This window comes from Plecotus auritus (genome assembly GCF_963455305.1).
Source record: "Plecotus auritus genome assembly, chromosome: 4".
In the NCBI taxonomy this organism is placed as follows: Eukaryota; Metazoa; Chordata; class Mammalia; order Chiroptera; family Vespertilionidae; genus Plecotus; species Plecotus auritus.
The window spans coordinates 179,562,625-179,588,924 of NC_137775.1; the positions used below are offsets into that span (position 1 = coordinate 179,562,625).

Genomic DNA, 26,300 nt, shown 5'->3' on the forward strand with positions numbered 1-26,300 from the left:
ATTTTTTGGTGTGCCACAGAATTTTAGTAATTAGTCTATGTGTACCATGACATGAAAAAGGTTAAAAATTGCTGATGTAATAGAATTGTAAAGGCAGAAAAAATAATGAAGTAATTATTAATTACAAAGAAGCAGTTGACGATTATGGTGAGAATGTTGGAACTGAGGAGAGGGTTTTCAAGCCTAAGTAATGTAGAAATAGGAAATATCTACCAGTGTTTTAGATATCTTTAATTGTTCAGTTTATTCCAGAAATTTATCGTTTCATGTGTGAGTGAAATTGTGTTTTTTTAATCTAAGATGCTACTAGTCTAAAAGGCTAGTTTTTGTATTTCTATGTAATTCTTTGAAATAACATGTTGAATACCTGTTTTATATTGTTGTTTAGAGGGTAGGGTACAATATTTAGTCATGATTTTAGTATGTAAATAGTCATGATTTTAGTATGTAAATTGGACTATATATATATATAGGCTTATAATAAACTTTGGTGAAATGAAGGTAGAGAGCTTGTCTTCAAGGAAAAGAATCATGAATTGGCACATTTCCATCTGGAAAAGTAGAGCCAAAGATTTACTTTTTAAAATTACGTATTAGTTTTGATACTTAGAAAGATTCTAGTGCCCCTGTGGTCCAAACTCCAGAATTCTTACCAGCTCACAATGAACGTATGGACTTTTGCGGGAAAAATGATTTTTTGTAATATTAATAGCTAGGACTTTGGCCTAAATTCCGCTGTAAATTCTCCAATTGGTAAACTAATCTGAATGATGTGAGATGCGAGGCTATTTAGCCCCGTGTTAGGCCATCTTGGTCTTCCTTCTCATCTCCTCACCTTGGTGACCGCCCGGCTCCACCAGCTTTTCCTTTCCCGAGTTGCAAGTGGAAACTTTGTGCAGTTAGCTGGATCCGGGTATAGCCCACCTAGTTTCCCCTTTTTAGGAATCACCGTCTTCATTGTCTGATAGCGTGACAAATGTTTCATATATTTTGTCCAGTTTTTTAGTTGTTTCAGATTGGAGGTTCCTTGTTATTTCATCTTAGAAGCAGGAGTCATTTTATCTTTTATTACCATAAAAATTTAATTTTTGGATAAATGAATCATTCCCACAGTTCAAAATTCAAGCAATATAAATTCGTATTCAGTTAAAATCTCCCTCCTAATTCTCTACCAACTTAAACCTCACTCTCTCCATAAGATACCATGCTATTTGTATCTCTCCAGCGTTTCTTTATTCATATGCAAGTAAGTAAAAATTATATATTCTTTTTCCCCTTCCACCTCCTATTTAATGAAAAGGTTACATAACATAGTATGCACACTCTGAACCTTTTTTTGTTTGTTTGTTTTTCAATTAACTATGTTATCTTGAGGATCTTTCCTTTTTGGTACATAGTCTGCTTGTTGAAATATATCCTCCCTTTTTAATTTAATATCTGCAGTGTTATATTACATAGGTTTGCCATCATTTGTTTAATCAGCCCCTATTGTTAAGTAATTAAGTTGTGTCTGATCTTTTTCAATCAGTTGCTAATAGTCTTCTACATAAGTCACTTTGTATACGTCTGAGTAGCATTGCTGTTGAATACATTCCCGTAGGTGGGTTGCCAGATTGGAGGTTTTTGCATTTCTGATTTTCATAGTTACTGCCAAATTGTCCTCCCAAGGAATTGAACCAGTTTTTTCACCAATCTGTTAGAAAAATGGCTCTTGGCCCATAGACCTAGCCATGGTATATCAAGTATTTAGATTTCTGCTAATCTGACAGGAAGAAATGTTATAATATAATATAATTTTAATTTATTTTTCTATTCTGAGTGAATTTGAATATCTCCTCCTGTGTTTAAAAGCCATTTGTACTTCCTTTTCTTTCTTGCATCTTCTTTAGATTTTAGTCATTCAGAATATGGGATTGAAATATTTTAGGTTGTGTTTAGCAACTTTTTAATAACGAGTGAGTAGTTAACATCCATAGCCTCTTAGTGAAACACTTTAAAATGCACTTAATAAAATGTAATTATACCTGACAAATATCTAATGACTTTAAGGTCATTACAAAATGTTTAGATCAAAGATTGGGTTCATTAATTTTTTTCAGACAAATTTTCAAAGTTCAAAGTAAAGCCAGTTTAATATGTTCCAAAATTAATTTGATAAATTAATAAATAAAAATTATTTCTTTTAGGAATTCTTTACATTTGAAAGCTATAATTTTTGTTCCACAAATAATGACATTTTCAGAACAATTTGATGGGAGTAGGGGAATGAATGTTTGAAATTTGGACTTCCTCAGAAAGTGTAAGCTTTATGGTTATAAAACATATTCTGTCCACAGATAAGAATAATAAACAGGCATGGTTAGATGACAGGGTGCCCTTATTATTCATTCAGTGCAGCTTTCTTGAGAAGTAAGGCATATCCCAGTATTTTTACAACTTTGCATACTCATCTTTTTCTGTGCCTCATCTCAAACCCCTCTATCTTTTTGCTGCTTTGATTTATAACGTTCAGATATGGACAATTCTTTCGGGAAGTAGTTGCTTGACTAAATGAGTGAAGTAATAAAATGGGCCAGTGTTTGTTTATATTTTGTTGATTCATTATCCCTTTAAAGCCTGGCTTTATTTATACAATGAAAAATGTATTTTTAGAGTGGCATCAATATGGAGAGGCATCCAGCCCACGTCCGTCAGGTATGATGTTATTCCAGGGCATTCTGTGCTACTCCATTTTTCTGTCCTATCAGACAACTAAATCTACCTTGATTAAACTTAATCATTTTGGATTTTCTCCATTGCCAAATCATTGAGCTGCATGCTATTGTCAAGTTAGCCAGTTGTCACATTTTAGGCAAGCTTAATATTACTTGTATGCTTGAATTTTAGATATTTCTAAAATTGTATATCATAAAAAATTATTGGCTTACTGATTTTTAAGCATTAATATTTAGCCTTTCCAAAGTTATTGAAAATGTTCAGAATGCTTTCTTTGAAAATCATCTAATTGTAAATAACTAAAATTTTATCAAATTTTCCAATATGCATCCACAATATTGCATTTTACTACACTAATAATATAATGTATCTGCTTGTGTTATTTGAATATCTTGTGTGGTTATATTTATAGAAATATGATAAGTAGAAAAATAACATTATTTTGACTAATTATGTGTTTCCCTGCTTGTTAAAGTTTACCTGCTGATTAATGCTAAGTAAGTTCTTTAGAAGATAAAATTTGAATCTCTATAAATATGCATGAAAAAAATTGTTTTAAGAAAGTAATCTGTCTGAACTTGCCATCAAATACTGAAAATGCTTAGCTTAATTAGAATTCAAATTAAAGTGACTAAGCAAAATACTCTTAGATACTGGAGATCATAACTAACTGGTAACTGACATACTTATATTGATAAAACAGATTCAAAAGAAATTTGTATAATTAAATGAATTTAAAATAGTTTCCAGGCTTTTTCAGTATTTATTTTATTTAATTTAATACTGATAATTTAAATCAGAGCAAGATGATTCCAGAAAAGTATTTTCCACACTAGTTTTGGCCCGTGTACTGGTAAGTCTATGTGGTTACCTTTTAAGATTACTAAATATATTTTGGGTCTGACTTCAACATGAACTTTCATTATTTAATTTGGTTTCAGAGCCCTTTCAAAAAGTCAGTCCTAATGTATCTGAAATACATGCCTTAAATCAACTGCATATATTGTTTAGGATGTTAATGTAGAGCTAATGTTTATTTCATATTTTCTTTTCTGATACCGAATTATTAATGTTCTAATAATTTAATTTTTATTTGAGAGAGACAAGTTCCATAGTTGAAGTATTAAATACATTATCAATTACAATAAAATCAACGTGATTTGAAAAAGATTTCAAAAATCCCGTGATAAATGGTGCATCTATAGTACTTTTAATTGTTTTCATTTCATTTCATTGTTTTAATAGTACTTTTAATTGTGTGTTTTAGGTATTTGTGAAATGTCATTTTGATTATAATCCATACAACGATAACCTGATACCCTGCAAAGAAGCAGGATTGAAGTTCTCAAAAGGAGAAATTCTTCAGATTGTAAACAGAGAAGATCCAAATTGGTGGCAGGTGAGTGTGCTACTCAGAATTTTCTCACCTGCTTTTTTATTTTCAACCTTAATGTGGCCAATATCTGCATATTCAGGAAAGAGGTATTAGCATTCGTTCCAATGGTTTTACCTGCATGAACAACTCCGGCTGCAGGGCTGCTAATTTTGTGGACAGAAGGCCAAATTGAGAGGGAATTTGTGAATGGCTGTTAATAAATGCAGAATGAACTAGCCTGTGGTGCCACTACTGGTTTAGGGATTAGGCCTGTTGGTGCTTCCCCATGGGTGAGTGCAGTAAGAACAGAATCAGGCAGGAACAGCTCATTTGAGGTCCTCCCTTTTCAGTGTCTTGGTTTTAACTAAGGAGTCTTTTATTGTGGTTGTAGTAGTCTTTCTCTTGTTTCCCTTCCCTCCGAATACTTTCATGGCAAATAAAGCATAATTTTTAAGCTCTTAAATCTATTTGCCCATCTCTTTTCATTTATTGAGAAATGAAGGTGTGCTTTATTGTCAGTGTTGTTTTTGATCGTGGTTTGAATTTTGTGTGTATGGAAAGGATGTGTGTTAGCACTGTATTTTGTCCCTTCCGTTTTCCAAAGCTGTGTGATGATGTTCTTCTTCCTTCCCTTAATACAGCTTTCAGAAATCTCTAGCAGCCATAAGTCTGTTTTTGTCATTGTTTACATTGGCTAACAACCACAGTGTTCAGAACTGGAGAAAACTAACAAATTGGAAAGTTTAAACTCCCTTAAACTGTCAGAGTCTCATTGAAGAACAAGCTGTGAGAGAAAAGGACCAGGACCTAGCACCAAACTCTAAACCAAACGGAGATACCAGAAACTCACATTAGCTCTAATAAGTTATAGTGGCTTCTAAGGGGAATGAATTACAAGAATGAGAACAATCTCACTGGTGTGTCCTTATATTTAAATTAAGACATCAATCTGTACAACTGCTCTGTGCAACAGGTTAGAAAACTAAGAAACGAGTAAATTAAATAGAATTCATGATTTCAAGAAGTTTCCACTGAGTTTCTTAGACTGCTCACCTGAAAAATCTGCCTTCTGTGGCTGTTTGCTTTATTGAACTTTTCCAATATTGTCTTTTTTCCCCCCACTTTTTGAATGCCATCTGTCATCTAATCCTTTTCACCATTATTTCAGTTTCTTCCTGCATTTCATGGTCTATTCCTTTAATTCTATTTTTTTTTCCAGGATTTTAATTGCTAAAAATGTACCAGATTTTTTTAATGCTAGTTTGTTAGAATAAAGTCACTAACTTTGTGGGATAAGCCACTAGTCGCCAGTTCTCCAGCCACTATATTAAGCTAGCACTTCTTTGGATTTTACTTTGAAAGTTAGTTCTTGACAGTAGGTGGAGTTTTACTCTTTCAAACTTACTGTTTCTCAGGATACTCGGATTGCTGATAGCGTTGAATTAAATGCTCCCCTCTGTTTCCCTGATGCTGTCTTTCTCTTTGATTTGGCCTCAGGAAACACCAACATGGTAGGATTAAGGCTGATAGTAATATCTTACTAAAGGATGCTAGGTAAAATGTCCTGTAAACACATAGAGTAGCATTTATTCCTTTCTATTCTTCGACTAACTTAGTGTTATAAATAAAAAGTTTTAGTAATTTAAAGAGCCTGTGTACTTTCTTATTTTGGTCCCCAAATTTCCTTACAGATGGTGGGTGGGTTGACAGGTGCCACTTGACTCCTCAGTGCTAAAGTGTTTAAATGACTTGCAATGCCATAGGTTTAAATCTCAAGGTCAGTTTTAAGAGCAATTGTGGTATTTTTTACTGACTACTGCTTGTTCTACTTTTTAGAATATCGTCTCAAGTTTTGGTCACTGAGATATGCAATTCATTAATTTGATTCTAGGCTAGCCATGTAAAAGAGGGAGGAAGCGCTGGTCTCATTCCAAGCCAGTTCCTGGAAGAGAAGAGAAAGGCATTTGTTAGAAGAGACTGGGACAATTCAGGTGATGAGCTCCACATAATAAGTAACAAGTTGTCCTTTGTGGACACTTTTCTTTGCCTCTTTCATCTGAATTAGCAAGTGAATTTATTTACTGTATGTGTAGAATTAATCCCTCCCATCTGCTTTATTGTGTCTCCCTCAAAAGTAAACTTTTTGATCCCTTTCTGCCACCTGCTGGTATGGTACCAGAATTCAGTGGCTCACCTGCCCCATTCTGCTTTGTAGGATGCAACACTGGGAAGATCATGCTCCCACCCCTGTCGAATCCACAGGGCAGTTGTATCATTGACATTCTGTTCAAGTTATATTTGTCTTTTCATCCTTCAGGACCTTTTTGTGGAACCATAAGTAGCAAAAAAAAGAAAAAGATGATGTATCTCACCACCAGAAATGCAGGTGTGTTTGCAGTACTTTTTGAGAAGTCCAAGTGAAATAGCTTTATATTGTTAATCGGTGTGGCATAAAGTCTACGTATATAATTTTCAATGAATATAATTCAGATTAGTACCTAGTTCAAGGGGTTGGCATGTGAACGCATGGTACAATTTAATATGAAGACATTATTTAAATCCTGATGTTATATATGCTTATACTATGACCAATGTGCTTATTTTATGAGTATAGTTTACAACACAGTGAATTGCTTAGGATGCTTATATTAATAAAGGAGCAATGTTATAATTGAAACTATTTGTTCAGAGAATTTTGATAATTTATGTGTCATCTCTAAAGAGGAAAATGCCTTTATGAAGGTATGAAAGAGTTATGATTAAAGGCAACTATATTCAGGCATAACATTGTCCATAGCTCTTTGGGGAAAATATTACTGACCAAATGAATCTTAGTTTGATCCAGGAGGACTCTTTCTTAAATCTTTTAGACTTAAGGAAAGATAAATATGACAACTACCGGAGTTGCTCCTTTCAGTTTAGAGGCTGATAGGAGTGACGTGCAGCTCTGGAGGCTTACTCGAAGGATTGTCAGTTTTAAAGCACTTTCTTACTTCAGAGCTGCCTCTCCACTGGTAATGAATTAAATAGCATACTCTAAGGCAGTGGTCGGCAAACTCATTAGTCAACAGAGCCGACCACTGCTCTAAGGGAAATAATTGAATAGTAAATTAGAATATAATACATAAGGAGAAAATAGGCTCTCCCTCCTGTGGGGAAACTATGCAAAGAGTTGCTGTTAAAATAACCTAAGAAGTGTTCTTACTATAAATTTAGAGTGATAGTCATAATGATGGCAGTAGAATATTTTATACTCAGTTTAGCCTTACTATTTATGAAATATGTGTTCTTAAGCCTTTCTTATAAAATAGAAAATTTGTAATTTTACCATTGACTATTAATATAATTTTGGAATGTGTTTCCACTGAAAATAATTTGGATCCTATATTTTATTATATACATATTTTCAGAATCTTAATATTTAAATGTCATTATGTTGTCTGTATGCATTTATTAATCAAACTTATTTGCAGTCACCAAGATAGTACTTACTCATTGATATCCCTGGAAGGGCACATTCATTCTATAAGGACTTACTCACTGATATCCCTGGAAGGGCACACTCATCCTATAAGGACTTACTCAGTGATATCCCTGGAAGGGCACACTCATTCTGTGAGGACTTACTCATTGATATCACTGGAAGGGCACACTCATTCTATAAGGAGTTACTCACTGATATCCCTGGAAGGGTACGCTCATTCTGTAAGGACTTACTCATTGATATCACTGGAAGGGCACACTCATTCTATAAGGACTTACTCACTGATATCCCTGGAAGGGCACACTCATTCTGTAAGGACTTAACTGATATCACTGGAAGGGCACACTCATTCTGTAAGGACTTACTGATATCACTGGAAGGGCACACTCATTCTATAAGGACTTACTGATATCACTGGAAGGGCACACTCATTCTATAAGGACTTACTCACTGATATCCCTGGAAGGGCACACTCATTCTGTAAGGACTTACTGATATCCCTGGAAGGGCACACTCATTCTGTAAGGACTTACTCACTGATATCCCTGGAAGGGCACACTCATTCTATAAGGACTTAATCACTGATATCCCTGGAAGGGCACACTCATTCTGTAAGGACTTACTCATTGATATCACTGGAAGGGCACACTCATTCTGTAAGGACTTACTCACTGATATCACTGGAAGGGCACACTCATTCTGTAAGGACTTACTCACTGATATCACTGGAAGGGCACACTCATTCTATAAGGACTTACTCACTGATATCCCTGGAAGGGCACACTCATTCTATAAGGACTTAATCACTGATATCCCTGGAAGGGCACACTCATTCTGTAAGGACTTACTCACTGATATCCCTGGAAGGGCACACTCATTCTATAAGGACTTAATCACTGATATCCCTGGAAGGGCACACTCATTCTGTAAGGACTTATTGAAGCTGCCACGCTAGGTATACTGCTGTCCTCCATATTTGATACACAGTTTTTAGCTGAATAAATTATATAAACTATTTGTCACCAGATTATTTATATTAAAGGAATTATTTCTACTCACGAATTGATAAGAAGGTTTTATGCGTAGAATATCTGATAGGAATAAAGCACGGGCATTTTTCTAGCTTGGCTAGTCAAATTTTTAAGAAACAAATGGATGGCAGATGTTTAAATCAAAATGTAAAATAATTTCTTGTACTTTATCAAATTAATAAAAACAAATCTGTACTGAGTACAATTCAAGTGATATTTCACTATTATGCCTGTTAAGTCATTACTGAACAGAATAGCAGAAGTTTCTCATCCACATGAAAGACAATTGAATGTGGTGTTTCCCATTTCCTTTACCTGCAGAATTTGACCGTCATGAAATCCAGATCTACGAGGAGGTAGCCAGAATGCCTCCCTTCCAGAGAAGGACATTAGTATTAATAGGAGCTCAAGGTGTGGGACGAAGAAGCTTGAAAAACAGGTTCATAGTATTGAATCCCACTAGATTTGGAACCACGGTGCCATGTAAGTTTTGTGTTTTCTTCTCTGTTTAATTGGCAAGAAAATGTGGTGAGGGCACATAATTGTGATATTTAGTCCCAAATAGGTTTTTATTATGAAAGTGAAAACAAGCAAAGAGAAGATATTGGCAGCTCCTGTACGGCCTGGAAGTAGCATATTCTCGTCAGCCTGCCGCCTGGTGGCAGTCGCTCCTCCAAACTCTGTACTTCAGAAACGCTAAACACAAGTAGTAAGAGTTGTGCAAAAGCAGCATTAACTTTGTAGTTTCTTTACTTCCGATGCCTATGTGAAAAGTTGTATTTTTCACCCATGTTGGTGTAAAAAAAAGGGAGAAACCTGCTGGGTCCTCAGTCACCTCTCTGGCAATCCCTTTGTTAGTTTGTGTGAGCCTGCAAGGTCATAATCCTGGTTTTGGATAGCACAGCAAGAGGGATTCATCTGTTTTTGTTTTTGTTCATCAGTTTATGTTGTTCATTATATTCCATAAATGAGTGAGATCATGTGATATTTATCTTTCTCTGACTGGCAAAACAGATCCAGAGACAGAGAAGCATTGATCAGATTGTCAAACCTCAGAGGGAAGGTAGGAGAGGGTGGGGGTAAGGGGGAGAGATCAACCAAAGGACTTGTATGCATGCATATAAGCCTAACCCATGGACACAGACACCAGGGGGGTGAGGGCATGAGTGGAGGGGGTGGGGGGGCAGTGGGGGATAAGGACACATATGTAATACCTTAATCCTATATAATAAAAAGTTGATATGCAAATTGACTGTCACACCCTCACAAGATGGCTGCCTATGACCAGGCTGGCAGTGGGGTTAGTGAGGGATGACCAAACGACTGAACAAGCAAGCTGCGTGGGGCAACCAGGCTGGCAGTGGGGTTAGTGAGGGATGACCAAACGACTGAACAGCAGGCTGTGTGGGCAACCAGGCCAGCGGGGGGGGTGGAGGGGGCAGTTAGGGGCGACCAGGCCGGCGGGCGAGGGGCAGTTGGGGGCGATTAGACTGGCAGGGGGGGCAGTTGGGGGCAACCAGGCCGGCAGGGGGGCAGTTGGGGGAGACCAGGCAGGTGAGCGATAAGGAGCCAGCAGTCCAGGATTGTGAGAGGGATGTCCGGGCCTAAACTGGCAGTCGGACATCCCCCGAGGGGTCCCGGATTGGAAAGGGTGCAGGCTGGGCTCAGGGGGACCGCCCCCCCCCCCCCAAATTTCGTGCACCGGGCCTCTAGTAAAGAAATTAAAAAAGTGGGGGGGGGGATTCATCTTCCAGGACAGGCAGCATTAATGAAGGTCACAGAGATGGATAGAAAAAATGAAATGATGCTGATGGGAAGTATAACCATTAAGTGAACCAAATACTCATTTTATGATTTTTGCATTCTTTCCTTATTTGCATATTTACATGGAAAGTATTGTCAGAAGTATGCTTGATGAGAATGGGATTAGATCAAGGAGTTAGATGATATCACTGACTTATTATAAGGACTAATACACATTTGCTTTTATTTCGAAGATGCACTAGCCTTCCCTTCTCGGAACTTACATGTGCTGTACCTAAACAAGCCAGTGTTGCCTCTGCAGCTCGCCTTTCTGTGCAGCTATTGCTGAACACGCCCCCTTCGTGATTAACACAGTATTTCTTAACGTATATTAGTGCCCTTAAGCTGTCCTGAGTCAGATCATAGCCTGACGTCACTCCATCTCTTTACGATGAGTTTCAGAGTTTCTCTGTTACCCAGTTTTGAGGTTTAATTCTCAGTGAGTGATCTTATTGCTGAAGTTCTTAGGGGTTGGTGGGAGGAGTAACCTTACCATTGCCCTCATGTGCTGTTTGTAATCCCTTCAGGGGAAGGCTTTCCATTGTAAGCACTTGAATCACACAACTCGGACAAATCCTAATTCAGTAGTTATTAAAGCCTCACTGTGGTCAAAGAATTGTAAAGTATTTTATTTTTAGCAAGTTAATACATGTACAGTATTTTAATCAAGTAGTACTTAAATAATGGAAAATATAACCCCCCGTTTTCCTCACCCCCGCCTTGGGCCTACTTACTAGAAACAGTTGCTTTTCTTTCTTTTTGCTATTTCTTCTGATAGCCTTCCCTGTTTCTTAATTGTCTTCATTCTGCTATTTCTTGCCTTGTCCAGTGGGGGCCTCATCTGTTGACTTCCTGACTGTCCTCCCCGTTTAGAGGTAACTATAGTTTCCGTTAACCCCTTTTTATTTTTCTCTCCCTCTTCCCCCACCCAGCAATCACTAGACGTCTGTTTTCTTCTCTTTACCTTGGTTTTATGTGTATAGTTTTGTTTTAAAGCAAAGACTCACTTATCTGTGAAGTCATGACTTTTGCTTGGAGACCTCTGTCTCAGACCGCAGTCCTTTTACTTTCGTGAGCACCATGGGCTGTCTCGACTGCCCCGTTGTTGCCACGGTGATGTCTTTCCTTTTGCTGCTGTCCTGGCTCAAAGCTGTTGTTCCTGGACCCCATTCTTCTTTCTTGGTTTATTGCCTTGTTTTGCTGGGCACATCCTCCTGTAACTTCACAAGAAATGGTGTATGGGATGTCTTTGTGCATCTTTGTATTTGAAGATGTATGTTTTCTGCCCTATATTTGATTATTTAACAGAGAGTAGAAATTCTAGATTGTAAAACTCAAAAGATGTAGTTCTTGAATCCAGTTCTGTTAAGAAGTTCACTGTCAGACCTAGCCGGTTTAGCTCAGTGGGTAGAGTGTCGGCCTGCAGACCAAAAGGTCCCGGGTTCGGTTCCAGTCAAGGGCACGTACCTTGGTTGCAGGCTCCTCCCTGGCCCAGGCCCTGGTTGGGGCACGTGCAGGAGGCAACCAATTGATGTGTTTCTCTCACATCGATGTTTCTCTCTGTCTTTTCCTCTCTCTTCTACTCTCGTTAAAAAAAAGGAGGAGTATGCTCAGGTGAGGATTTACAAAATAAAAAGGAAGTTCACTGTCATTCACATTCTTATTTTGGCTCTAGCTGTTTTGACTCAGTGGATAGAGCATCGGCCTGAGAACTGAAGGGTTCTGGATTCCATTCCAGTCAAGGGCACACTCCCGGTTGCGGGCTCGATCCCCAGTAGTGGGTAGGAACAGGAAGCAGCTGATCAGTGATTCTCTGTCATCATTGATGTTTCTGTCTCTCCCTCTCCCTCCCTCTCTGAAATCAACCAAAAATATATTTTTTTATTTCTTATTTTGTGCGTGACCTGTTTTCTTTCAAAGATATTCAGGGTCTTTTGTTATATTTTGTTGTTTTTCAGTATTTTGAATTTAATAATGATGTGCCTTTGTGTGCATATTTTTTAACTGATGCTGATGATTAGTGGGCTTTCTGCCACAATAAAATGTGCCTGTCTGGACATTTCACAGAAATGTAATTATGCAGTATGTGATGTTTTATGGTGGCTTCTTTATTTACCAACGTTCTCAAGGTTCATCCATGTTTCAGCTGGTGTCAGCACTTAGCTTCTTTTTATTGCTGAATGCTATTCCATTTTATGGCTCCACCACATTTTGTTTATCTGTTCATCACTTGATGGACACTTGGATTGCTCTTATTTCTCAACTGTAATGAATAATGCTGCTATTAACGTTTGCGTACAGGTATTTCTGTGGACATGTATGTGTTCTTTTCTCAGAAACGGAATTGGTAGGTCCAGTAGTGACCCTGTGACTACGTTTTGAGAAACTGCCACATTGTCTTCCACAGTGGCCATGTTATTTTACACTCGCAGCAATGTGTGAAGGTCCCCATTTAAAAAAAAATACTGAATTTATTGGTTAATAAAACAGCTTTCAGGTGTACAGTTCTATAACACATCATCTGTATATTGTATTGTGTGTTCACCACCCCAAATCAAGTCTCTTTCCATCACCACTTACCCCTCTCTACCCTCTTCTCCCTCCCCCCACTCTCTTTTCTCTCTGGCAATCACTGCACTGTTGTTGTCTGTGTCTATGAGGGGCTTTTGTTGTTGTTGTTGTTTGCTTAATTCCTTCCTTTTTCACTCAGCTCCTTGACACTCCTCTGATAGCGGCCAGTCTGTTCTCTGTATCTATGAGGAGTTCTTTTCTATTTTGTTTATTAGTTTATTTTGTTCATTAGATTCCACATATAAGTGAAATCATATGGTATTTGTTTTTCCCTGACTGGCTTATTTTACTTCGCCGCGTAATGCTCTCCAGGTCCACCATACATTATTCCATTGTGTAAATGTACAACAGTTTTTTTATCCACTCGTGTACTGATGACACTTGGGCTGATTCCAAAAATCTTGACTATTGTAATGATGCTGCAGTGAACACAGGGGTGCATATATTCTTTCGAATCAGTATTTTGGGTTTCTTCGAATATACCCCGGAAATGGAATCGCTGGGTCATAAGGCAGTTCCACTTTTAATTCTTTGAGGTAACTCCATATGGATTTTCACATTGGCTGCACCAATCTACGTTCCCACCAACCGTGCACAAGGGCTGTTCCTTTTTCTTCACATCCTTGGCAACACTTGTTTGTTGATTTATTGAGTTTGAAGTTCATTTTGTTCTTACAAAAGTTTTCTTGATGTGTTGTGTTTATTATAAATAGTCTAAATACCATCAACTTTTGATCTGGATTATTTTCTAATTTTAAGTGTATGTGTTTGATGGTTTCTTCAGACATTCTGCATGTGTTAAGTATTTGATTAGAAGTTGAAAACTTTTTTATATCTGATCCAGCCAAGCTCAGATTAAGGCTAAATTTGAAAGTATCTCTCTTTTGTGGCCCCTCCCCGCTTCCTTCCCTCCTTCCAAGCTAGTATTCACAGGCTGGCAGAGAGTACCTGACTCTGCATCTTTGCAACAGTTTGAAAGGTGATAATAGTCCATTCCTAGCGTGGCCCAAGTTGCAGGGGAGTTGTAGGTCTCTGCAAGTATTTAAAGCTCTAAAATGTCAGGCAAAGGATCCTCTAAATTTTCACTTGGTTTCTTTGTTCTCATTCTCTGAGCAAGAATACACACATCAGATCAGAATAGAGAAAGTTAATAGACCTTAATACCTTTGAGGTGGCTAGTTCCACCACTAATGCACAAAATATAATAATTAGGAGTATAAGTAAGCAGGAAGCTGAAATAAAGGTATTGAGACAAAATAAAGGATAATTTGTGGGTAAAAGTACACTTCAGAAAATCGATAATACCAACTAAGAGTAGGAGAACTGCTCAGATGCTTGGCACTCAGTTAGGAAATGTTAAAGTGAAAGGAGAGGACATATTGATATTCCTGAGGAAAGGGGAGTAAGTGCGGGTCAGCTGGAAAAGATACTCACTTGCAATATACCTCACACTTACTAGGATTCACCATAATTAAGAATTTAAATGCAGGACTCTGCTTCCAGGTAACTATATTTTGAGTTTCAAACTGACCTTATCAAGCACGTTTTTTTTTTAATACAAATTGTATATTTGGGAACTACCTTTTAAAACATTCCTATAAATCAGGGATCAGCAAACTATTTTGCTCAAGGGCCACATGGTAAATATTTTAGGTTTTGCAGGTCATCTAGTCTCTCTCGCAACTCCTCCACTAGTATAAAACAAGTGAAACATAGGTAAGAAGAATGAGTGTAGCTGTGGTCGAATAAAACTTTATCTGCAAAAATAGGAAGCAGGCCAGATTTGGCCGTAGGCACTAAACAGAAGCATCTTAAGCTACCCTGTTCATTTTAGTCTGTTTTCTAAAATCCTGCATTCTCTTTGTGTAAATTCTCGACATGATTTTATTTAGTTACCTCCAGGAAACCAAGGGAAGATGAAAAAGATGGCCAAGCATATAAGTTCGTGTCACGGTCTGAGATGGAAGCAGATATTAAAGCTGGAAAATATTTGGAACATGGGGAATATGAAGGAAATCTCTATGGAACCAAGATTGACTCTATTCTTGAAGTTGTCCAAACTGGACGAACTTGCATTTTGGATGTCAACCCACAAGTAAGCTGCGTGGATTCCAGAGCTGATTTTAAGTTTTATTTCCCGTGGCGTTTTTGTTCTATTTTGATTTGGGATTGTGAAGGTAGCTCTTTCCCTCCGTTACCTGTTGGTGATAGAGAACCTTGTTATGCATCCGCTAGTTAAATAAATCTCTGACCAAGTAGCCAAGCACTAGAAACATGACAGAAGTTCAGTATTTGTTTACTTGTTCAAGTAATACATAAATGCATACATTAGAAAATGTGAAATTTAACATTTAAACCAGGCTGCAGAATAGTCACGGGGATGTAAAGTACAGCCTAGAAATATAGTAATATTGCAGTAACTATGCATGGTGCCAGTTTGGTACTGGAAATATCAGGGGGAACACTTTATAAAGTCTATGATTGTCTAGCCACTGTGCTGTACACCTGAAACTAATCCTATCTAATAAAGAGGGAATATGCTAATTGACCATCCATCACAAAGATGGCTGCACCCACAGCTGAGGCCAAGTTCCCATAAGGAGCCTTAATGAGCAATCAGCAGGGACCTGAGACTACGCCCTCCCCCATGGGGCTTGACAGGGCTTGACAGGGGACCTCAGGCTGCACCCCCCACCCAGCAGGGCTTGACAGGGGACCTCAGGCCGTGCTCCCCGCCCTGGCGTTAGGCTGGGGGACCTAAGGCCACGTCCCCCCGTCCCAGCGCCAGGCCAGGGGACCTGAGGCTGCGCCCTCCCCCATGGGGCTTGACAGGGCTTGACAGGGGACCTCAGGCTGCACCCCCCACCCGGCAGGGCTTGACAGGGGACCTGAGGCTGCGCCCCCTGCCTGGCTGGGCTTGACAGGGGACCTCAGGCCGTGTCCCCCACCCAGCAGGGCTTGACAGGGGACCTCAAGGTGCACCCCCAGTGCTGGGTCAGGGGAACTCAGGCCATGCCCCCCCCCCCAATCGGGGCTTGATGGGGGACCTGAGGCTGCGCCCCCCTCCCAGTGCTGGCCCGGGGGACCTGAGGCTGCACACCCCCGCCTGGCAAGGCTTGATGGAGGACCTCAGGCCATGCCCACCCACCCCCCCCCCCACCCACCCAGCGGGGCTTGATGGTGGACCTGAGGCTGCGCCCCCCCCCCCCCCCTGCTAGTGGAGCTTGATGGTGGACCTGAGGCTGCGCCCTCTGCCCGGCGGGGCTTGACTAGGGTGGGACTGGCCGGGTCTGTATCTAGCCAAATGTGGGGGCCGGGTCTGGGTCTCACGCAATTTTGAGGTGCATGTGGGTGGGCGGGGATTTGACTCTGGGTCCTGTGGTGCACCCCAGACTCTGACAGGAGGAAGGTTTTCAGATACATTTTACTAATTTTCTTTCATCTCTGACACTTCTATTATAGAGAAAGGACAAATAGCAATAGTAAATTATTTCCTCTAATAATCCCCTTTTAATGTTCACGAATTTCGTGCACTGGGCCACTAGTGTGAAATAATACTGAATTTAAACTGTAGTTGAAAGAATGTTTTAAATTAAAGATAATTAAAAAGAATAAAAATTTGTAGTCACACCCCTTCCCACCCAACACACACAAATACTCATTTCATTTTCATTCCATTCCGTGTCTCTCTTACCACCCTTCTGCTTTCAACCCAATCTCACTTCCCTACTCAGAGGTAAATATTATTGAGTTTGGTGTGTATCTTCCTGTCTTTTTACTAGGCCTTAAGTAAAAAATTATGTATTTTTGCGTGTGTACACACACACACACACATATACAAGGTTTCCCAAAAAATGTATACACGCACTTTGAATAATTATAAAAGCAGTGTTCATTAAAATACATTTCATTTTAATAGCTATCAGCCGTTAAAGTGTGTATACATATATATATTTTCTATTTTTGTTGATTCTTTTACATAAATGAAAAATTCTATACAAATTCTTTAGTTCTTTTTATTAAATAATGTTTCTTGAAGACCTTTTCATGTTGATTACTGTAGAGCTTTTTTTAATCTTTGTAATTGCTGCATAGTATTTCATAATATAGACGTATATTAACTTATGTAACCACTCTCTAGCTAGTAGACATTTAAATTATTTCTAGCTTTTTCAGTATTAGCAGAATTCTACCATTAACATAAAAACATTTACAGCGGTCTTGCTGACTTTTGGGTCCTTCATTAATGTAATGCTTTCCTTTGTTCAGGAAGCTCAAAGGGTAGAAGAGGTCAGAACACAATTAATGGATCACTGTTTTAGGAAAGTACTGTATGGAATCAAAGGATAGAAGTGGGGCAAGTGTTAAATTATATTCTTAATCCTTAGGAAGAGGCAGATAGACTTTGATTATTTAGTGAAAAGTAAAGGGAAAGGATACAAATTCGAATCCTATGTAAGTGGTGTGTGACTGTTGTCCTGCACAGGCCCTGAAGGTGCTGAGGACATCGGAGTTCATGCCCTACGTTGTCTTCATCGCCGCTCCAGAGCTGGAGACGTTGCGCGCCATGCACAAAGCTGTGGTGGACGCTGGCATTGCTACCAAGCTTTTGACGGTGAGCACTTCTTTTTAGGTTAACAATGTTACTTCCTCCTACAATTTGTCCTTTTCCTATTGTCATGCTGGTGGTTCCTAATTTATATGTCGATAACTCGGGCCTCAGAGCTCTGACTTGCGTACTTGGATGTCTCACAGGCATCTTAAACTTAACATGTACAAAGTAGAACATTTGCTTTCCCTCCCCCACCCGTAACCCCCCACCCCAAAAAAAGTCATGTTCTCTCCAGCCCTACTCCCCAACTCTGCATCTTCTAAATCCACCCGCTTAACTCATGCTAGAAACCCAAGAGCATCTCCATTCAGTCATTTTCCTCACTTTTCACATCCAGCCCGTCAGCTAATCCTAATGATTTTATCACCAACATAGGTAAATAGTCTGGGTCATTTCCATACCCTTTGCCACCATCATAATCCAGGGATGTCTCCACTGCATCTGGGTCCGTCATGACCTATTCTGTGTTCATCTCAACTTACTACTCCCCTCACCCCTTAACTGCCTGGGCCACCTGGTCTTTCTGTGTCTTCACACATCCAGTCATTTCCCACTTGGATTTGGCATTGCTGTTTTCTCTGCCTGGAATGCTCTTTCTCCCATTGTGGTTCTCAGTTTAAAAGTAATGTACTCGGGGTCTTTGTAAGTAGATCCCTTAAAATGTGTTGTTCCTGATTATTTTCTTTTATAGAACTTACTAAAACTCACAAGTTCTTGTGTTTATTTGCCCTTTATCTGTCTCCTTCACTATAGGGTTGGAACCTCCTCTTGTCCTATTCATTGTTATATCCATAAATAATGAAACACAGTAGACACTTTAATAGAAACTCAATAAGTATTTGAAGAACATGTAGAATTGTGAAATTTCAAAACACTTGTAAAAGCTTTTCTTAGTCGTGCAGAACCCATTATTTATTCCCCCACATCATTCTAAAATGACTAGAAATATTCTATGATATATAAATAATGCTAGCAAAAAAAATAATAATGTGAAGTTAGTCTTCAGAATACATTTGTAAGATCCTCTTTCTTGGAAATAGGCAGCAAATTTAGCTTTGAGCTTAACAGTCACTAGAAATTGGGTTCCATAATCTAGAGTCCATTAGATTTCATCCTACTTATTGTCAGCAGTTTTTTAAATTAGGAATCTTACCCTAATGTCAATGAAACAGAAGATACAGGGCACTCATAGGCACAAACATGAATGCGGTTGGGAAGATGGGTACAGGAACAGATAGTAATGTCTTTTTAACACTCTATGGATTAGATTTTGAGAATTAATATCAGAATCACAATAAAAAATTATCCAAGCTACTAATTTCTTGTGTTCACTCTGAGTTGCTATTTGAGCAAGTAAATATACATTATAATAAAAACATTTCCTTTTAAAACTCTTCAACAGGACTCTGACTTGAAGAAAACAGTGGATGAAAGTGCACGAATTCAGAGAGCATACAACCACTATTTTGATTTGATCATCGTAAACGACAATCTAGACAAAGCCTTTGAGAAACTACAAACTGCCATAGAGAACCTGAGAATGGAGCCACAGTGGGTCCCCATCAGCTGGGTTTACTGATGAGTCAGTAAGGTTCACAATTAAAATACAACTTTTAGAAAGCGACTACAGCAAATAACCTGCTACTGAGAAAACGCGTGCACTGAGGAGCTGTCTGCCAAGGCCAGGCATTCCACCACAGATGGACATGCCAGTACACTCTTCTGAATTTTTATAGACAAGGTGGTTGGGAAGGTGTACTAATATATAACTTACCTTAGTTTTTCTAACTTTTTATGGACAATCTATTCATATCACATAAAGAAATGCGTTGAAGCATTTTGTATATGTTTTGATTTAGTGCCCTTGCCTTTTTCATCACAAGAATTTCCAACTCATTCATTCGAACCTTGGTCTCACATTTTCACTGTGATAATGAATACTTGAAATAGTTTTGTAAAGTTGCCATTTAGCTCAGTATTTAACAAGTGAAGGGGAAGTTACTCTAGAAAATTGTCGTTATTGGCCTTCTTTCCTAATGTAATTTCTTACAGAAGCAGACCCTGAATGTCAGTGCTACAGCGAGTCCACCACCATCCAAACCTGACATCAGAAGTCTGCTCAGTGCTCCGTAGCTTTGTTATTTCAGAGGTCCATGGCTGTCCGTTCCGATTTATACAGATATATTGGGTTTTCCCCCTTCATTTCTGTCTTCAGTGAAAACATGAAGAGCAATACCTTGCACTCTCGTTTGTCGCAAAGACTGGCTGATGTTAGGTTACCATGGACACGGCAAGCAAGCTGGGTGGGCTCAGAGTGCCTCCTGTAAAACAGCAAAATGACACTTGCCATATATTTTTTCTCACAGGTAAAAATTTAATGGACAAAAACGAACGTCTTACACAGGTTTTTATTAGGATATGGTCAGCAACTCTGTCATGCCTCTGCATATTTCTGTGATGTGTAGAGGTGCCTCTGAGGTTGCCGTTTGGTGAGGCTGTGAAGAACCAGTGTGCTTTTTGAAGTATGTTGTGATCATTAAGGTTATTTGTTCGCTTTGTTGTGTAGAAAACCCAGACCACTGAATGATTTTTAAAATTTGGAAATAATGGTCAGCTGTTTTACCTATATATAACATATACATTATATAATATATACATTGTATATATTATATAATATATGTTAATTTTTTTTACATTTCTGTAAGGAAATGCACTTTTGTTTAATGATTAGGGGGAAAAAACAGTTCTCCTCTAGATGCATTAATACATACAAATTTCCAAATCAACCTCAGTTAGTAATACCTTCCTTTAGGATTCTTGGATGGTATAAATTCTTCCTGAAAAGTATTCAGAGATGCGGCTCATCATCAAAGTAAGTCATCCGTATTTTATATTGCTGCTAGCTTTTCACATAGAAGTCCTCACACTTAAAGGGCTAGGCACTTAACCGGTGGCGGTTGTCTTTGTCCGGTGGCTGCTGCATGTTTTCCGTCACCAGGGCTGTCACCTGGAATGCCCGCGGGAGGGCTGGAGGGGGAGGAAATGCAGGCGGTGAGGGGTACACACACACTGTTGTAAACCTTTTCACAATAAAACAAAACACTCAAGTTGCTGTATTTTAAGAGTGGAAATCCATAAATATTTTTAAATTCCAGGATTTCATATCCAGAACACAAATTCATGTTCTTTGTCCTAGGATAGGAAATTGGTGGCAAAATGTATCACATTCATTTAATAACTTTGATAACTTTTAAACCGCCTATATTTACGTCACATTATTGGCTTCTCCGAGCAACATGAATCCAAGCAGTGTTGAGGTGAGGTCCTGTGACTTTGTGTTCCCACACACTGTAAATTTTAAGAGGAATTTCACTTCCACATTCTCCACGTGCCTTCGTCTGTGAACAGCTTTGGGATCCTTGTAGCAGCACAAACAGCTTATCCACAGATTATTTCAATCATCTTGGCAAAATAGAGATGATTTTTACATCCTATGTATTTTTAGCTTTATCATATGGGATAAAGTGCATATTATTTAGAAAACAGTCTATATGTAAAGAAGTTATTTCTATTACAAATGGTACTCATCAGAAACTACTTAGTTAATACACACTAGTTCCCTACTAATAGGAAATAAGCAACGCAGTTTAGTTCATTTCAGCCTAGAAGCCAGAGTTGAAGAGAATACATTTAGAAAAGTTCATGTATCTCAATAAAGCCACTGAACCTGAGTCTGCAGGAACCACAGAGATCCCAGGGCAAGCAGTGCCAGCGGCCCCAGGATTCTCCCGCAGCAGTGAGGAGGGCTAAGATGATTAGCTTTGCTGAAGAGAAAATGGTTTAAAGTGATGTTGATTGATTGCTAATAGTTACAGTGCGCACACACAAATGCTTATGCTTTTGGGAAACATGCTGTGCCTGTTTGGACATTAATGACCCGAGGATTCCTTGTGGGCAGGCGAGTATCCGCATTCAGGGCATGACTATTTATATACAAGTAGTCATACATATATCTTTCACTGTCAAATGTAAAAATATCCAGAGTTGATGTCTCTGGTTAAGTAAAATTTAACCCTAATTACTGGGATATATGTGATGTGCTGTAAGTGGAATTTCACCTTGATTACAGTAATGCCTTGATGGTGCATTCTCAATTTCTTTTTGATGCTTGGGTAATATCAAGTATCCAGTACATCAGGGCTTGATTTACTTTTGCCAACTCTATACAATTGCTGAGCATAGCTTACTAAAAATCGTTTTCATGAACCCAATATGACTACAGCGAAAGTAGCTTGAACCTAAATTCTATAATTTAGCAAAATTTACTTATAATTGCTGATAAAGACATGTTTTCCTTAAAAGAGCAAATTGGTAATTAATACAAATTTAGAAAATACAAACTAGCAATAAAATACAATAATGTGGCATTATAGATTATGGCCAGATACTAGTTGTTTTGACCATAATATCCTAATAACAATAGCGATGAGCTTTACTTTAAAATTTTAATTTATGTATAACAAGTGTCATGATCATGATTGGGGTTGATTTTCAAGGTGGATAGCCATGGAGTTAGGTACAATTATTTTGAATTGGTAAACACTGAGCATTAGAAGTTTGAAAATTGATCAAAATAATGACCTGCTTAACATTGCACTTTTAGAACTTCTGAAAAAATACTCAATTTTTCCAGAAATCACAGGCTAGAGAGCCAATAATTTTTTAATAATGAACCTTTATACTAAATATGGAAAAGGCAATCCTGAAATTTTGTGTATATAGATAGCAGGTCATTTTTTAAATGTTTGAGTCACCATATATATATATATATATATATATATATATATATATATTTTATATATGTGTGTATATATATATATAACATACATATATATACAGCTATGTGTAGAATATGTAATATTCTCCCAAAATACATGAGTAATAAAACTAAATATATTCACTCATGTAATTATAACTAATATTCTTACTTTTTTTATTCCTTCCAAATTCTTATGCATTCAGGAACTTTTTTCACTTTGTTTGAAAGGGCTCACCTGAAGTCAGATACTAATCTCCTTTTTGAAAAATAAATGAAGTATTAAGCCCATAAAGTTAACATTATAACTTAATTTCCTTAAGGAAAAAGGAGAGTGCTAGATGGAAACCTCTTGAGAAATTCTTATTTCGACCTTCTAATGAATTTGTTACATGGTTCAGGCTTAGAGATTATGGTACCTGCCCTCCTCTTGTTCCAAAGGATGTGCTGTGAGAATTCATGTAATAACATTTATAATGTATTTTGAGTTCTTAGGACAGATTCACTATTTTAATGATAAGATTATTGTATATAGTACAAGTGAAAATTATTCACAAACTTAAGAATGAATTCCATTGACTAATAATTCAGCATCATATTCATTTTTATGTAAATAGACATTGTATAGCTGAGGAAGATAACAGTTATGTAATTTTTTAAGGTAAGATTATTTTTTAAATAATTTTTTGTTAGCTTCAAGTTTTATTCATTTTTAAAATATTTCCCATAATCTGTCATGTTACTTTCTGTGTTCCTGGAATGATTTAGTGCACAGAATAAAAAATGAGTCTTTAATCGCCAAAAAAGTGAAGGAAATGATGATATCAAATGTTCTAAGGTAAGAATTTAAAAGCATAGTTTTCACTTCTGCAGTATACTGCACTACCTTCTTTAAAAGTTGCTCTTTTGATAAAAATGAGATCCTAATTCTGACTCCTCACCTTTAGTAAAATTTTTATGTCCCTTTACTTTTAATATTCCACTTGTTAAATAAGGCTAACTTAATGTTTGTCTTCAGCTTAAATTACAAAACGTAATCTGTAGTTCTGATGTGGTAACTGCTAAACTAGGAAGTCTACTTGGTCTGTTTGTTACATGTATGCGCTGGCATTGAGGTTACTTATCTTTTCATTCTGTTAAAGTGTCCCTCTTCCGGAGCTCACAGAACCTGGTGCACACCATCCTGGATTCTGGTCTCCAGCTTTAAAACAGCTCTGAGCCGGAAGAGGGTCTGTTCCGCTCCCAGTGGCCCAGGGCAGGAGGTCCATGTTAGTTTAGAATCCCTTTCCAAGTTGAAACGCTTAGCAACTCCTTGCTGCCAACCAGACCACTCACAAATCAATTAAGTAAGCAACCCAGTGCTCTTACTCACAAGGCACACTGATCTTTGCCCCTTAAAGCTGCTCTACCCTGTTCTCACGCCTGAAACTTGTCGCCGCAGTCCATGCTGTTTAACTGATGGTATTAAGTCTGAAGGGGGTCTGTTTCTCAGGTCATTGGTGACCGAATGCATTTCAGTGACCCTTTCTGATGCCTCACAGCCATTGGCTGGCTGGCGGTGCAGCGTTGTGATGGTAACTGACCTCCACACACCTAAGTCTGTCTGTCAGAAGCAAAGATTCTCTCTTTTTTTTTTTACTGCTAGCTTTTACTATTTTCTAATCTTCAGCACAAACTAAATGACACATCTACAGTGAACGTAAATGGTGCTTATAACTTGGGAGATGAAAGACTCGATGCTTGTAAGCCTGTTTTGGGTCCCACTGAACAGGCTACCATGAGCAGAAGCCCAAAGGCCTGCTTTTAAAAGTCGGAAATGGAGGTCCGTATTGTACTTCAGAAATAGCAAGCCAGGGGAGAGACATAAATCTGACAGGCCATGCCTGAAATTTGCTTTTCCACACATCAGTCAAGGTGGCCTGGGAGCGTGGAGGAAGAGGGAAAACGCGTAGCATTAAAAACCTCTCAGCTGTGAGGATGTGGTTTTCCTCTTATCCTTCGATAGGAGAGAGGGGCAGCGGCATTAGTCACATTGCTTGGAGCACACAGAGCTTGTCCTGGAAACATGGTCCACATGAGAAAAGCCTTTGTGTTTCCAGGTGGAACCAGACTCAAGGGAGAGCTCATCTCCCTCTGTCCTTGAAACAAAAGATGGACCGTTCTCTTGGCTGTGTGCTGTCTTTAAAAAAGAACGGGCCCCTGTCTCTTCAGTAACACCGGTTGTTAAGGAAGTGGCACCGCGGGTTTTGCTGTAGATGAGTGAGCACGAGGGGTTGGCACCAAGCGTCATTTCCTGCCTGTCCGTTAGGGCCCTTGATGAGTATTTGTTGTGAAAACATTGCTTTGGGGGATTCCCCCATTCCATTTTGGTATGCCTTTATTTTGAACACAGATGCATGCTCTTTTGTAACCTCTAGTCTGTGAAGTGATTGTAGGACTTTTTTTTTTTTAATGGAGGACAAAATCTTGTTGGCAACCTAAACATCAAAGCTAAACAAGCTGCTAACGTAAGTTTCTGATGAAAACGTTTAAAAATAAAAACTAATTGCTACTGCATTCCAAGTAATTGTATTGCTAAGTCCTGTGTAAAAGAAATATTACTGTCCTTGTATAAATAAAATTTTTCTGTTATTCAATTATTGATTTCTCAGAAACTGTCCCTATAAAATTTTTCTTTTCACATATTTCCAGATACTGCCCCAAACAAAAATTATTGAAATGTTCAATCTGTGAAATTCCATATGCCTGGTAAAATATTTTTGTATGTAAAAAGAAATAAATATTTAATATTGGGAAAATGTAGTGTTTCATTTATAAGTAGAACTGAAGCTTACAGACAGTAAAATACAGAGTCTATGAGGTTAGCTTTGGAAACTTCTTTTAAATGCTAATAGTTTTATAAAAAGCCTCTAATGTAATTTAGTTTTATAAATTTTCACCTGCCTCTTCTCTTTAACAAGGAAACCCTAACCATTGTTTCTTCTGTGCCAGCCCAAGTTTCAAACACAACATACTCAAGGAAAGCAGTTCCAGGACAGAAGTTTGTTAAAATGCAGGATCAAGAAGAGGCCTCTATGCTTAGAGGGCATGAGATGCTACCAGGACCCCTGCCCAGAGACTCCTGGTGGGAAAGCCGTGTGCTGTGGCCGGCAGCTCAGCCCCAGCCCTTCCGTGAAAGGCGGACCCACCCACCTGGCTGGCCAAGCGCCGGAGGCGTGGCCATGGTGCGTGCAGGAAGCCTGTGTCCAGAAAAGGTACTTTGCTACTCTTTCCCCAGCTGGTTTCTGGGACCCTGTACCTCGTGACATACAGCACTTCCTGGATTACCGTGGTTTCGTTCATTGTCGTTTCATTCTAACGTCGATGAGGGGGAAATCGATTACTGGCCAGAGCCACTGTCTATGGAGTGTGCACGTGGGTTTTCCCTGGGTGTGCGGTTTCCTTCCACATCCCAGTGACGGGCGTGTTGGATTGATTGGCGTGTCTACACTGCCCCCGTCTGTGTGTGGGTGTGAGTGGCCCCGCGATGGAAGGGCGTCCTGTCCAGGCGGGTTCCCGCCTTGCGCCCTGAGCTGCTGGAAAGGCTTCGGCCACCTGGGACCAGGAACTGGCATCGTCGGTTTGGAAAATCATTCTTGTTTTTATTCCTCTTTCTTCCATGTGTGAATAGCTCACATCTGTTTCATTGTTTAATATTTGAAGTGTTTGAGAACTTTATTTAGAAGTGTGGTGATGCTTTTGTGACGGGGAATAGGCCATAGGAACTTGTCTCGTGTTTCTATCAGTTAGCTTACGGTTTAAACTGGCTTCATTACATGTTGTTTTGCTTCAAGTCGCAGTTTCCAAGAGCCTATGGAGGCCGTCAAGTGAGGACTTGCGTCTTTTACTACCTG

At 38.7% G+C, this 26,300-nt stretch overlaps 1 protein-coding gene across 6 annotated transcripts in view; it reads left to right on the forward strand.

Annotated features, from left to right (window-relative positions):
- PALS2 (protein associated with LIN7 2, MAGUK p55 family member) overlaps positions 1-19,974 on the forward strand; it is a 62,361-nt gene extending 42,387 nt beyond the window's left edge. For 3 of the 6 annotated variants that reach the window (XM_080663715.1, XM_080663716.1, XM_080663713.1), the window contains exons 6-13: positions 2,653-2,694; positions 3,983-4,114; positions 5,982-6,081; positions 6,408-6,476; positions 8,927-9,088; positions 14,872-15,074; positions 17,466-17,594; positions 18,994-19,974. In XM_080663715.1, coding sequence (XP_080519841.1) covers positions 2,653-2,694; positions 3,983-4,114; positions 5,982-6,081; positions 6,408-6,476; positions 8,927-9,088; positions 14,872-15,074; positions 17,466-17,594; positions 18,994-19,170 — 1,014 coding nt within the window. In that variant the 3' untranslated portion in view covers positions 19,171-19,974. The remainder of the gene's footprint in view (positions 1-2,652; positions 2,695-3,982; positions 4,115-5,981; positions 6,082-6,407; positions 6,477-8,926; positions 9,089-14,871; positions 15,075-17,465; positions 17,595-18,993) is intronic. The other 3 variants (XM_080663717.1, XM_080663718.1, XM_080663714.1) reach the window with 1 other exon arrangement.
- Positions 19,975-26,300: the final 6,326 nt, after the last annotated feature.